Below are 12910 nucleotides of genomic sequence, written 5' to 3' on the forward strand. Positions count from 1 at the left end.
CTGGTAGTGAAGATGGTGGTGATGATGTCAGTGGTGGTGATAGTGATGGTGGTGATGGTGATGATGTGGTTGAGTGGTGTTAGTGATGGTGATTGTGTGGTGGTGCTGATGGTGGTGATGGTGCTGATGGTAGTGATGGTGGTGGTGATGGTGGTGGTGGTGGTGGTGATGGTGATGGTGGTGATGGTGCTGATGGTGGTGGTGGTGGTGATGGTGGTGATGGTGGTGGTGGTGGTGGTGGTGGTGGTGGTGATGGTGGTAGTTGTATGGTGGTGGTGATGGTGATAATAGTTGTGGTTCTATGGTGGTAGTGATGGTGATTGTGTGGTGGTGGTGATGGTGGTGGTGATGATGGTGGTGGTGGTGGTGATGGTGTGGTGGTGATGGTGTGGTGGTGGTGGTAATAGTGGTGGTGTGAGGAAGAAAAGAAAGCGAGAATAAGAGAAGAAAAATACCTGCCCTTTCTGCTTCACAAAGTGATTGTGAGCCTCAACATTAAAATGTATGGGCACATCTGAAATCTATGTAACTTTACTAACAATTGTCACCCCAGTAAACTTTAATTTAAAAAAAAAAAAATGTATGGGCAAGTGCCTTGTGAACTGTGTGATTACCACACGGTTACCACATCTCTTCAATCCATTTGTCCTCTGCTCCTGAGAGCACTGTCGCCTGTCACTTTGCCTTCCATAGCTGAAATAAGACACTTCAAGAGGCAAAGTGTTGGCAGGTTCCCCGACACAGATCTCTCTAGATCTAAGGGCTAAGGAGGGGGGTGAAACAAGAACATTCGGACCACATGGAACCCAGCAAACAGGATACAGAGAAGGTTTTGTTTTTGTTTGGTCTTTAAGTTGCTTTGATAATGGGAAGTAGATGTGAGGCCTCAAGTCTCTAGTTTTTGTTGAAGTGAAGAGGATCAAAAGAGGCACAAAAGTGAGTTGTGCCACCTGCTTGGAGGTCGGGAGAGCTGATATCGACAGGGCAAGAGAGGCAACAAGGAGGGACAGCAGGCTGGTGCTGCTCAGCAGGGGCTCCATGGGAGCAGACAGAGCCAGGATATCTGGGAGGACGCACAAAGCCACATGCAACAGGGACGTTCACTCTACAGACATGTGCAGAACACATCTACTGTGTGCAGGTGCCAGGGCTACAGTAATGTCAGCAGCTACCATCTGAGTGATGACGATGTGATTTCTAATTCTCAAAATTACCCATGAGTCAGTATAAGTACTCCCTGTTTACTGGTGAAGAAACCAAAATTTGGTAGATTATGTAGCTTGTCATAGGGAAACAATTTGATCCCAGGTGTGTCTGACTCCAAAGCCCTTTTCCTCTATAGTTTTGCCTTTCATTTAAAGACACCTCTTAATCAAAGGTGACAGAGACACTTGCTTCTGCCCTATCGGTGCTCTCTCCCTACAGGGGAGAAGCACCTAGAAAACACACATTGTAATAAGAGCTATCATCGTGATCTGAAGAAAGGGTGCTGTAACTAAAAGGAGGGACTAACTAACTCCACCCCTTCTGGGGCAAAGAGGCAGGGAAGGGGTGAGAAGTCCAGACAAGGTGATGACAACTGACCTGCCTAGGAGCCTGAGGAGGAGGTTGCCAGGCAGAGCAAGGGGCAGGGCTTAGCAGGGCATGACGAAGAGTTGTACATAACAGCCTGTCTGGTTTGGGTGTGGTGAGCCTTTTGGTGTGACTGGCATGCAATGTGGTGGCCCAGGATAAGGCCAGAGGGAGTGGTGGAGTCGGACTGTGACAGACCTGGGAGACGACTCGGGAGGCTGGATTCGGTTTTGAGGTAGAGGGGAGCCACTGAAGGTTTTTAAGTGTGAAAACAGCGTCAATGTCAATGCGACCAGTTAGGAAGCATCTTTAGTATCCAAACAACCAGTGACTGGGGGCCTGGATGGGGACAGGCAGTGGGAATGGGCAGAAATGACAGGTTCTGTTTCCCTGGATCAGGCGTCAGTCTAGTCCTCAGTCTAGCGTCGTTTATTCTAGCGGGCATGTCAGTCTGGTGGGCATTTGGGAAAGAGTTTTAAGGTCACTGCTGCACCCGCCCTCCATTTGGAAAATTACACATTAGCCCATAGGTCACTAAGCAAATGTCCCCAGGAGTACTTCAGCCCTGATTGGTAATATCTGTCACCCTGTCCACTCCATTACCCTCAAAGGAAAGGTAATGTCCCTGAGCCAGAGTAAACTCCCTGGAGAGGAAGGGGTTGGCCATATTCTCACCGCAGAGCTGCCCAATGACAGGACGGCAGCCTTAAAAGGAAATGACAGCCCTGAGATGGAGGCAGTCAAGTGAGGGAGCGCCTGCAGTGGCAAGGAGGCTGGCCTGTGTGACATTTGGCTTCATTTGAACTCCAAGAGGGCAATGCAGGCAGTTTGTGATGCAGGTCGATTGTTCCCTCTGTGCTGTTCACATGCTGGACACCAGATAGAGAAATCCAGCAGTACAGTCTCTGCCCTATGGGGTTTAGAGTTGAGACACAGCCTAGGAAGAGGCCCCACAGAGGGACCGAGATGCTGTCTCAGGGACAGGGGGCAGTGAAGGGCCCAGCAGGAGTGGGCAGGCCGGCTCCCAGACATGTGACGCAGCTCGTCTGCTCAGCACACTTTGGATCCGAGGCTGGTGCTGGCGAGCCAGGGCAGCTGAGGCAAGGCCAGCCTCTAGAGGAGAAGACAGGAACGCAAGAAATTAATAAGTCACTTCAACTTAGCATCATGGGCAAAAAAAAGAAAACAGACCAGTTGGAAGAGAGTTTTGGTTTGTTAAACTGAACTACTGTAAAATACTGGCATGCTTTTCGGTTCACTCAGCCTCAATTGCGACCATGTTTCCCCGAAAATAAGTCCTTACCAGAAAATAAGCCCTAGCATGATTTTTCAGGATGCCATCCCCTGAACATCAGCCCTAATGCGTCCTTTGGAGCAAAAATTAATATAAGACCCGGTCTTATATTATATTATATTATATTATATTATATTATATTATATTATATTATATTATATTATGTTATATTATATTATAAATCCGGTCTTATATTATATTATATTAAATAAGACCAGGTCTTATATTATAGTAAAATAAGACCGGGTTTTATATTAATTTTTGTTCCAAAAGACGCTTTAGAGCTGATGGTCCAGCTAGGTCTTATTTTTGGGGAAACACAGCATATGTATACGTATATATATGTGTGTGTATATATATATGTATATATATGTGTATATATGTAGACATATACATATATATATATATGTTGCCCTTCGGAAGGGCCTCCCCAAAAAAACTGTGAAATTGAAACAGTTGTCTTCAGTGGCCTCCCACCTCCCTGCCCAGCCCCCTTCTTCTTAATCCAAGTATCCCAGGCAGCTGCCCAGGGTTTCATTAAAAAAAGCTATGATGTCAACATTCTGATGAATTAGTCTCTGTTAAGGCGGTAGCTGGTTTACATATGACCTCAGGTCATTTGGATGGAGACCCCTAAAGGTTAGAAAATCTTTAATATCCAAAAGAATGCTTCTTTTTTCCCCCTTGTGGTAAAATATATATAACATAAAAGTTGCCATTCTAACCACTTTTAAGTATACACTTCAGTGACATTAATTATACTCACGATGTGCAAGTATCACCACTGTTTGTTTCGAAAGTTCTTATTCCCCAAAACAGTTCCTCCCTCCCCCCAGCTCCTAGGAACCTCTGATCCCCTTCCTATCTCTGAGTTTGCCCATTCTAGGTATTGCATAGAAGTGGAATCACACAGTACTTGTCCTTTTCTGACTGGCTTCTTTCACTGAGCACCATGCTTCAAGGCTCATCCATGTTGTAGCAGGAGTCAGAACTCCATTTCTTTTCGCGTCTGCTATTCCATTGTGTGTCCATTTACCACAGTGTGTTTATCCAGCGCCCACTATGGAGGGGAGGCTTCTTAATGCCTGCAATCCTAGCACCAGTAAAGGACCCAGGAGGGAGGAGAATTGGGATCCCTGCTGCCCACCCTTCCAGTCACACCATGTATGTGCCCTTTACTGCCCGGTTGGCCCTGATGGGCACAGTTATCCAGGGTTTCAGTCAGTCCACAGACAGAGGCCACTGTGCTGTATCAGGAGGAGCAGCAACCAGTCATCAGGAAACCGATGTGCTTATCACCTGGGGTTGATGTGTGGCCTTGAACAAGTCCCCTTACTTCTGTATAATGAGGAGCTTGGGTGTGTGTCCTTTCTGAATGTCCTTCCAGCTTATTTCTTCAAGTCCATCAAATGTCCTAAGAGGGCAATGTGGCAAGTCATGTGGGGTGGAGCAGACCCTCAAGAAACATTTGTGGCCGAATGAATGAATGAATGAGAGAAGAATTGGAGAACGAGGAACTATAGTATTCCAGTTTCCTCGTCTCCCTTCATTAGAGAATAGGCAAGAGGCTGTCATTTGAAGTCAGACTGAATGGTACTTAAGTTATGAAACAATCTGGAATACAAGGTTCTACCTGAAGCATTGTTACTGTGTTTATTATTGTCTTTGCACCTTCTACTGAGATGGAATTGTATGACTGGACTTCTCATCAATTCTGTTTGGTGTAGGATTCTTGGCAGCATCAAAAAATACACTTGTGTAAATTTAAGTGGGTGCACAGAGGCTCTTGTAGTATCGATTCTCACACCCTGGTCTGTTGTATAGCAGATGTAGGCTGTCCAGATGGTTGGCATTGCCCCGCTCTACCACACATGTCTGTGTGTGCAGAAATGTGCATACATGAATAGATATGGCCAGCTCTCCATGTCTATCCTTGTCTTAGGAACTCTGCCCTGACATGGCTTCTGCTCACAAGGAGTCTGTGTTCTCCTAATGCACAAATATTAACAATCGCTTTAATGAAGGCTTTTTTATTATAAAATCCATTTGCATTTATGGCAATTATCAGACAATGAGGAGAGGAACTTCTTGTTCCTTTCCATGTCTTGGAATCTGACTGTGCCTTAGGCAGAACTGCACACAGGCCCGACACCAGCTTCCTCACTTGCCGTAGAATTCTGGAGATAATTTGGACGTCATCTACCACTTTGGAAGTGGTGTTCAAAGTTCCAAGAAAAACACAAAAAACAGTGATTCCTCTTCTCAAATAAAATCTTATGCAGAAGCCAGCATGTAAAGCCAATAAAAGCCTTCCAGACTGGTCAGGAAGAGGTGGCTACTTCTTCTCTGTCTACATCCCCATCACATTGGCTCCCTGGACTCCATTCAACTGTGCTAGGAGCCTTGGACAACCTTTGCATGTGGGTTAAAATGGCGTTGCTCTGGTTCAAGAGCTGGGAAGCCAAAGCCCTACTTCCTCAGTCTTTCCCTAACCCGTAACTGCTCCCAAACAGCACTGTGGAAACCTAGGGCTCTCTGCAGCACTGTATTTTTTTTCTAAATGCTTAACTAGTTCTTCTACTGATGAGCAAATACACCCAGAGAAGTAAAATGACTTGCCCAAAGACGTTCAGTCAGTTGGTGTCAAAATCAAGATTATTAGCATCAAAAGATAATTGAATCTCTGTCCTCTAGAAGCTTATGATGTAGTTGAAAGGCAGGACATGTGTATATGAAAAGATAAAAGGAAAACTAAGATAGTCTATACACATCAGTGTCCAATTAGCTCCACAAATGTTTAGAAGACGTCAGGACTCCTGGGAACTGAGGCTCTCTCCACTGAATCCTTCTAAATATTTCAGACATGGCTGTGACCATGGGCCCCCAGCTGCCAGTCGTAGCCCTAAACAATGAGCAGGGAAAGAGGAAAGAAAGGGAGAAGAAGATGAAAAGGAAGCAATAAGAGGGACATAGCAATGGAAAGAAGAGAAAATGATAGAAAGGCAGAAGAAAGACAGGAGCCATCTGAAAAGGCAAAGTCATCACTCCCACAAGATAGGTAGCACTTCATCCATCATCAGGGAAGGGGGTCCTCCAGGAGCCCCAAGGAATCCAGCTTCCTCTGTTTGCAGCTTTGAGAGTCTGGTGCTCCCCTTTCTCTGTCCCACGGTTTGTCCTCTCTTCTGCAATTTTCATACCCCCTCTACCCTTTCCAACCTCAACACAGAATAGTAGAAATGGGAATCTTAGTCTGTTCCACTTGGCTTCCAAAGTTCCCTGGTTCCCAAGAGCACAGAAAGAGCAGGTTCATACTCACTATTGGGTGCATTCTCAAAGAATTCTGGGACCCATCAGGATTCAGGAGGGGACACAGAGCTCTGGCCTCAGGAATCAGGCAAAAGGAGGGCTGCAAATGAGTGGACTCACAGAACCGGATAGCGACGCATCAGCGGGAAGACAATAGTCTGACAGTTTCGCCCTTCTCTACTCCACTCATTCGCCCTTAGATGTTTCTCTGGCAGTACAACACATGTTTTGAAAGGATCAATTAAACTGTTTCATTTATTTAAGTGTTTTTTGTTTGTTTTTAGGTGTAGGGGTTGTTTGTTTGTGTGTCTGTTTGTTTGTGGGAATTAATTCTGTAAGGGAATCCATGCCCCTCAGGCAGAGTGGCTACAGTGCTTCTCAGGATGAGTCTGTGCAGACGGCTGTGTCCAGACTTAGCAACCACAGGCACCTGCCCCTCCTGTGGATTCATTCCCACACCTCTTCTTATTGACTCCCTAGTCCCTTTTCCGTTCTATCTCAGAAACTTAAGCAACTTAGCATGACCCAGTTGTGTTTGGGAATAAGCGGGGACCAGTGAGAAAGGTTCCCGGCACCCAGGGAGGACAGACGTGACAAACGGACCTTTAGACTGAAGGTCAGAAAATCTGGTTTTCCGTCCTCGGCATGTTCGTCTCTGGCCTTGGTATCTTATCAGTATCCTAGGTGTTTAAGTGAGTAGGTTAAGTAGATGACCTCCAAGATCCTTTCTCTCAGGACTCATGGCTTGAAGCAGAGCCCTGCAACTTCTACCTAGGAGATAAATACCATGAAATGCAAGTGTTTTCTTGAGGATGAGGTTGTCCCTTAGGCAGTTGGATTCCAGCCTCAGTGTTTCTCCCTTTAGTCTGCATGGTGTCCCAGGGCCACCTCATTCAGTCCTCTGTGCAAGCTGAACTTCCCTCTACACCCCACCTCTGCGTGTCTGATCACCGACAGCTCCCCTTGATATCCCACAAGTGCCCTAAATTCAGCAAATCCAGAACTGATGACTCTTCCCCTTCCTCTTCCAAGTCCCCTCCTGCAGTGGGAGGCATCCACATTCAGAGTCACCGCATTCAAAACCGCAGGGAGGGGACAGAGTATTTCTTTCACTGACTCTTCCTCGAACCCCTAGTGCAACCAGAAATCAAATTACATCTTTTATAAAGACGCTCTCAAATCCACCTACGTCTCAACCAGTCCTTCTGTCTCTACTGCAGCTCAAATCTCCATGCTCTCTGCATGGGTCACTCGCCACCCTCTCCTCCCCTGTCTCCGCCGTCATGCTCCATGGTAGTGCCAGACTATGGTGCACACCTGACCCAGCCACCCCAGCCTCCTCAGAATGGAATCTAAGCATCCAGGCGTGGCCACACAGCCCTGGGCATCTTGCTCCTGCACATCCCTCCAGCCCCATATTCTCATAGCTTCACTCCAGCCAAATCAAGTGTTTGCATTTCCCGAAGCTCTCCACACTTCCCCTCTCTTCTCCTCCATGTGGTTCTTCCTCCACGTGGAATACCTGACCCTCCCCACTTTCTTCACCTGTAACTCTTCATCCTTCAAACCTCATCTCAGCTGCTTGGGAAGTCCATCAATAGGAAATTGTGCTTTCCTCCAGAGCATCACTTACTCACTTATGGAATCTTCTGTCCATTTGTCCCTTATTGTACCAACATATCCATTGTACCAATTTACCAAAGGTCAGTTTTGGAGCCCCTTTTCTCAAATCTCCAGCACCCAGCACATAAACATCTTTGTGAAAATTTGAATGACTCACTGTCATGTCAGATGGCCTTCTGGACCTTCATATGTTATGTGCCAGGCTGTGGGACGAATGTCACATGGTATAAATTAAAGGAACAGGCTCTAGTGGGAGAATTACAAAGCCAAAGGTCACAAGAGAAGACACATGTCCCCCAAGCATCCCATTTCACAAAGAGGTGTGTCAGGCCCAGGAAGCCATTTGGCCTGCAGCATGGGTCTACATTGCAGTAGAGGGGAGCAAGACCCCTCTTCCCCCATGGCTTTCTGTTTTTATAGGGAAACCAAGCAAGGCAATGAAGCCTTGTAGGTGAAGGAATAAACAGATTGCTTGGTGCCAGGTAGTATGGGTTGGGGTGCCAGCTGTTTATAGAAGTTGTCTTGGAATGCCTGCTTACCATCACATAGGGCTCCCAGAGCCTTTGGGATATTACTATTCTCCTTACCCTGAAGAGGAGGTATTCTAAGCTTGGGTGCTACCTCCCTCAGGAAGCTCATTGTCTAGATAATCTAGAGGGAGCTTCAGAGTCACTTTCAGATAATTCAACTGGTTGTTCCACACTGAAAATGAATGACTGGATGGATGGATGGATGGATGGATGGATGGATGGATGGATGGATGACTGGATGGATGGATGGATGGATGGATGGATGGATGGATGGATGGATGGATGACTGGATGGATGGATGGATGGATGGATGGATGGATGGATGGATGACTGGATGGATGGATGGATGGATGGATGGATGACTGGATGGATGGATGGATGGATGATGGATGGATGGATGGGGATGGATGATGATGGATGGATGGATGGATGGATGGATGGATGGATGGATGATGGATGGATGGATGGATGACTGGATGGATGGATGGATGGATGGATGGATGGATGGATGGATGGATGACTGGATGGATGACTGGATGAATGGATGGATGGATGGATGGATGGGTGGATGGATGGATGAATGACTGGATGGATGGATGGATGGATGGATGGATGGATGGATGGATGGATGACTGGATGGATGGATGGATGGATGGATGGATGGATGGATGGATGGATGACTGGATGGATGGATGGATGGATGGATGGATGGATGGATGGATGGATGGATTGATGACAGAATGGATGGATGGATGGATGGATGGATGGATGGATGGATGGATGGATGGATGGATGACTGGATGGATGGATGGATGGATGACTAGAGGGATGGATGGATGACTGGATGGATGGATGGATGGATGGATGGATGGATGGATGGATGGATGGATAAAAGTAACTAGCACATAAGTGAACACGTGAAAGTGCCTGACATGTAGTAGATACCCAACTTATGTCTGTTTCCCTTTCTTTTTCTTTCTTTCTCATCCCAACTTCAACTTTGTGAATTTCCATGGGGATTTCTGTGGTACAGAGGAGGTGGCTCTGTCATCTATTGTTAAACATGAGAGCTCTGACCCTCATGGGATGGGGGCTGTGTAGCTGTTTGACAGTGCCATACCTTCACAAGCTTCCTCAGGTTGCACTGTGCCCTTATAACATGCTTTCCCTTTCAGCACTATCCTGATGTTCATTTTAATCCAACATCACCTCATTTTAAAAGACCTGACGCTCCCACACACTGTGATTTGTAGCTGGGTCATAGCCCCCAGGCAGTCACGTCCCCAGACCAACTTTATGATGCTCTAATGAGTAGGAAATAAAGGATAGATGATCTTCCTCTGAGATGCTGATTCAGTCTGACCTGTCCATTCACTTCCCATGGTTGCTCACTGACCTGGGCCTCCATCAGCACATGGGCCAGTGGTTCTTAAACTTCAGGTGCCTCAGAAACACCTTGAAATTGTCTGTAATGTACATCTCCAGGCTCTATAGCCAGGAGTTCTACTTCAGCAGGCCTGGGTGGGGCCCAAGAATTCTGCATTTTTCAACTTTGCATCCTTAAACTACTTCATCCAGAGGTGAGACCAGCACTCACTAAATGTCTAGGGGATTCAGAAAGAAAGAAGGGAGCACAGGGTCATGTATGGGCTAACCTCTCCCTGCAGAGCTACCCATCAGGTTCCCAGTGCCCCAGTCTTGGAACACCCTCCCAGCAGGCTAGGCAGAGGAGGAAGTCGTTCCCGGGCGATGCCCCTTCTCTCCCCCCAATGTGGGTGGCACCTGGAGGTCTCCTGTGAGCTCCACCTGGCCCTGTAGAGGATGGGAAAATAGGTCTGGGGGTTCTCAATTGAGTTCTTCTTGAGTTGAGGCTGTGGACTGGCCCGTCTCCTGCTTGGAGGACCTGTGGCCAAATGCCACGTGAACTGATGTTTTGTGGTCCAGTGAGAGGTGGACTGGGGTTCCTGCAGTGGGGAGCAGTGGAGCATGAAGGCATCCAGGCACCCTTCACCTGGCGAGGGCCGTTAAGGCTGTGCACTGGGGCGGGCTATGGGAGAGAGCAATCAGTGGTGAGGGAAGCCAGGGAATCAGCACAGAGTTGGCTGGCTCTAACTGAGCCAAGGAGCTTGTCCTGTTCAGTGCAGATTCCCAGGGACAGGAGCTGCAGCCATAAATGCAAAGCCCTTCTGCAGGTGGCAGAGGGAGGAAAAGACTACCTGCCTCCGACCCCTTGAGAAAAGAGATGAGTCTTTTCCACTCACCATTCCCACCCACGTGCCCACCTCCATCCTGGAAATGCTGGTTTTCACTGAGTACCCAGTCTATGTCTTTGGACAAAGAGTTTTATTTTCTCAAGAGAGAGAGTTCAAATTTTTGGATCCATGTTTGTGAGCAAGTTTTTCCTCTGTTTCAGCAGCTGTTAAGAGATCTTCAATGTCTCTATTTCTTTGCAGCTGTGGTTTTACTCTATTTTGGAGAACTCAGCTACGTAGTACACCCCCCAAGACCATATCTATTATCTTCAGGGTTTGTTATCTTGAAATCGTGGCCCACTTTTCCCACGGTTCTGTCTCACCCTCTTTCTCAGCAGCTTTCTCCACTGTCCAGGCATCATTTCCCTTTAGATCAAGACATTATGAGAAGGTACAATGACATGTCATTGATTAACTAAGTAAGGTGTTTCCCCAAAAATGTGTAATTTTTCCGCCACTCTAATATTCACACTTTAACAGAGGACATTTGAAGACTTAAAGAAACAAAAGCAAACCTCAGTGCGCAGTGGACTGGAGTTCTAATAGTGGGACAGACTGTGGAGTTGGAAACTTGGCCTGGAAGGGGAGGGACATCCCAGCACTCTCCGTCTAGTCCTTCTACAGGGGGACGGCATTCTCCTCCATCTCCTTGTGAGATCTGCAGGGGCAGAGCTTTAGAAATCCCCAATCTAATGATTTTCTTTTTCTCTCTCTTCTATTTTTGTTTCCTAGGAACGAGTGGAATATCTCTTTCTCATCATTTTTACTGTGGAAGCATTTTTAAAAGTAATAGCCTATGGACTTCTCTTTCACCCCAATGCTTACCTCCGCAACGGTTGGAATTTACTCGATTTTATAATTGTGGTTGTAGGGTAAGTATAACTTCCCTTTGCATACCCGCTCCTCACCTCTGTCACCACTACATACCTCTTTTTCATTCTGTATTTCTGCCTCTTCTTGATTTGGTCACTGCGGCCCTGGGCTTCAGACAGGATGAAAGGATCTATTAAATATCTCTTTGAATTCAGACTTTCTCCAAAGGGAGAGCAGCTATTATTTAGGAACACCTCCCTCCACTGCTCCCACATGCACGCGTGTGCTCCCACACATGCGCACACGTACGAGTCGAACCTGAGTGCTTTTGGTGGAATCAAGCCTCCTTCATGCACTTGAGGAGAGTACTCTGCATCGGGGGTTTTGGTGCATCTCCCACCACATGTGCCCAATTTCTCTGCAGTCTCACTGAGCACATGTAGCTCAGCCTGCCTGTGAGTTTGCAGTTCGTGGGCATGGGGGGGGATGGGGCTGGCACACAAGAGCGGTCTACAGTGGACCTTGTTCTGTGGCCCACGGTAACAGGCCACTCGAAATGTGTGGGTGAGAAGAACACAGGAAACTCTTAAGGATCTGGTGTTGAGTGACCAGACCCCAATCGAATATACCTTCCCATGACACTCGGCTGCACTTCAGTATAAGTTGACACAAGTCAATATGTCCTTTTTAATAAAAAGCTATGTAAGGAATCTCACATCAAATTTAGAAGGGACAATCTCCTTAGGAAGGAATTAGTAACTTCACAAAGAGATTCTCTAGGAAATACTTGTACCTAACAAGCCTTCATGTGCTGTGCGTGATGGAATTTAGCAACACACGGTTGATGAAATCCGAACAACTCATCAGTTTTGTGAAGGGAGGGCACCTTTGTAGCAGATTCCACTGCAGGAATAAGCTGGCTTCTTTGAGCTATCCCTTTCACTTTGATCCCAGAGAGTGATCAGGCCGTGGCCACCTTGTGTCTTTACTCCTTCAGAGTCCCAACCAGCTTCAGTGCCATTAGGCTCTTATCCCAGGAAACTGTTTTCGTGAATCCTTCTGTGCTGTCCCCCTGGACCCCTGTGGCTTCTCCATGGACTGTCTGGTCTTTCTTGCAGGAAATAATGCAGGAGCGAAGCATGATCATTTAGAAGTGATTTCCTTGTCCCGGGCCATCTGGATGGCTGACGGGGGGGTTTGGAACTGTTTTAGGGGTTTTTCTTTCTTGTCCTTTTCTGCCTGACCAATGAGTGGCACACTTCAGCCACGTCCCATCAGGGGTGTTTGGGTGGCACGAGGGGCACTGAAGTTAGAGTACTTGCCAGGTGTGGACCTGGCTCCAGAGGACTCGGACTGAGAAGGCAGCTCTACAGAGACTGTGCTGCTTCTGTTCATGCCAGGAGCAACAAAGAATGACTAAACAAATACCTTGAATTAACTCAGTAAACCATAGCAAAGGTCTTTAAGCTGGGTTGTTCCAAATGCCCCTAAATCCTTTTTAAGTCCAGCGTCTTTCTCAA

At 47.0% G+C, this 12910-nt stretch overlaps 1 protein-coding gene across 28 annotated transcripts in view; it reads left to right on the plus strand.

Moving 5' to 3' along the window:
- Positions 1 to 12910, plus strand: part of CACNA1C (calcium voltage-gated channel subunit alpha1 C) — a 617393-nt gene that overhangs the window by 372679 nt on the left and 231804 nt on the right. For all 28 annotated transcript variants that reach the window (XM_033118404.1, XM_033118415.1, XM_033118423.1 and 25 more), the window contains exon 4: positions 11310 to 11449. In XM_033118404.1, coding sequence (XP_032974295.1) covers positions 11310 to 11449 — 140 coding nt within the window. The remainder of the gene's footprint in view (positions 1 to 11309; positions 11450 to 12910) is intronic.

Source organism: Rhinolophus ferrumequinum, chromosome 10, assembly GCF_004115265.2.
Source record: "Rhinolophus ferrumequinum isolate MPI-CBG mRhiFer1 chromosome 10, mRhiFer1_v1.p, whole genome shotgun sequence".
Taxonomy (NCBI): Eukaryota; Metazoa; Chordata; class Mammalia; order Chiroptera; family Rhinolophidae; genus Rhinolophus; species Rhinolophus ferrumequinum.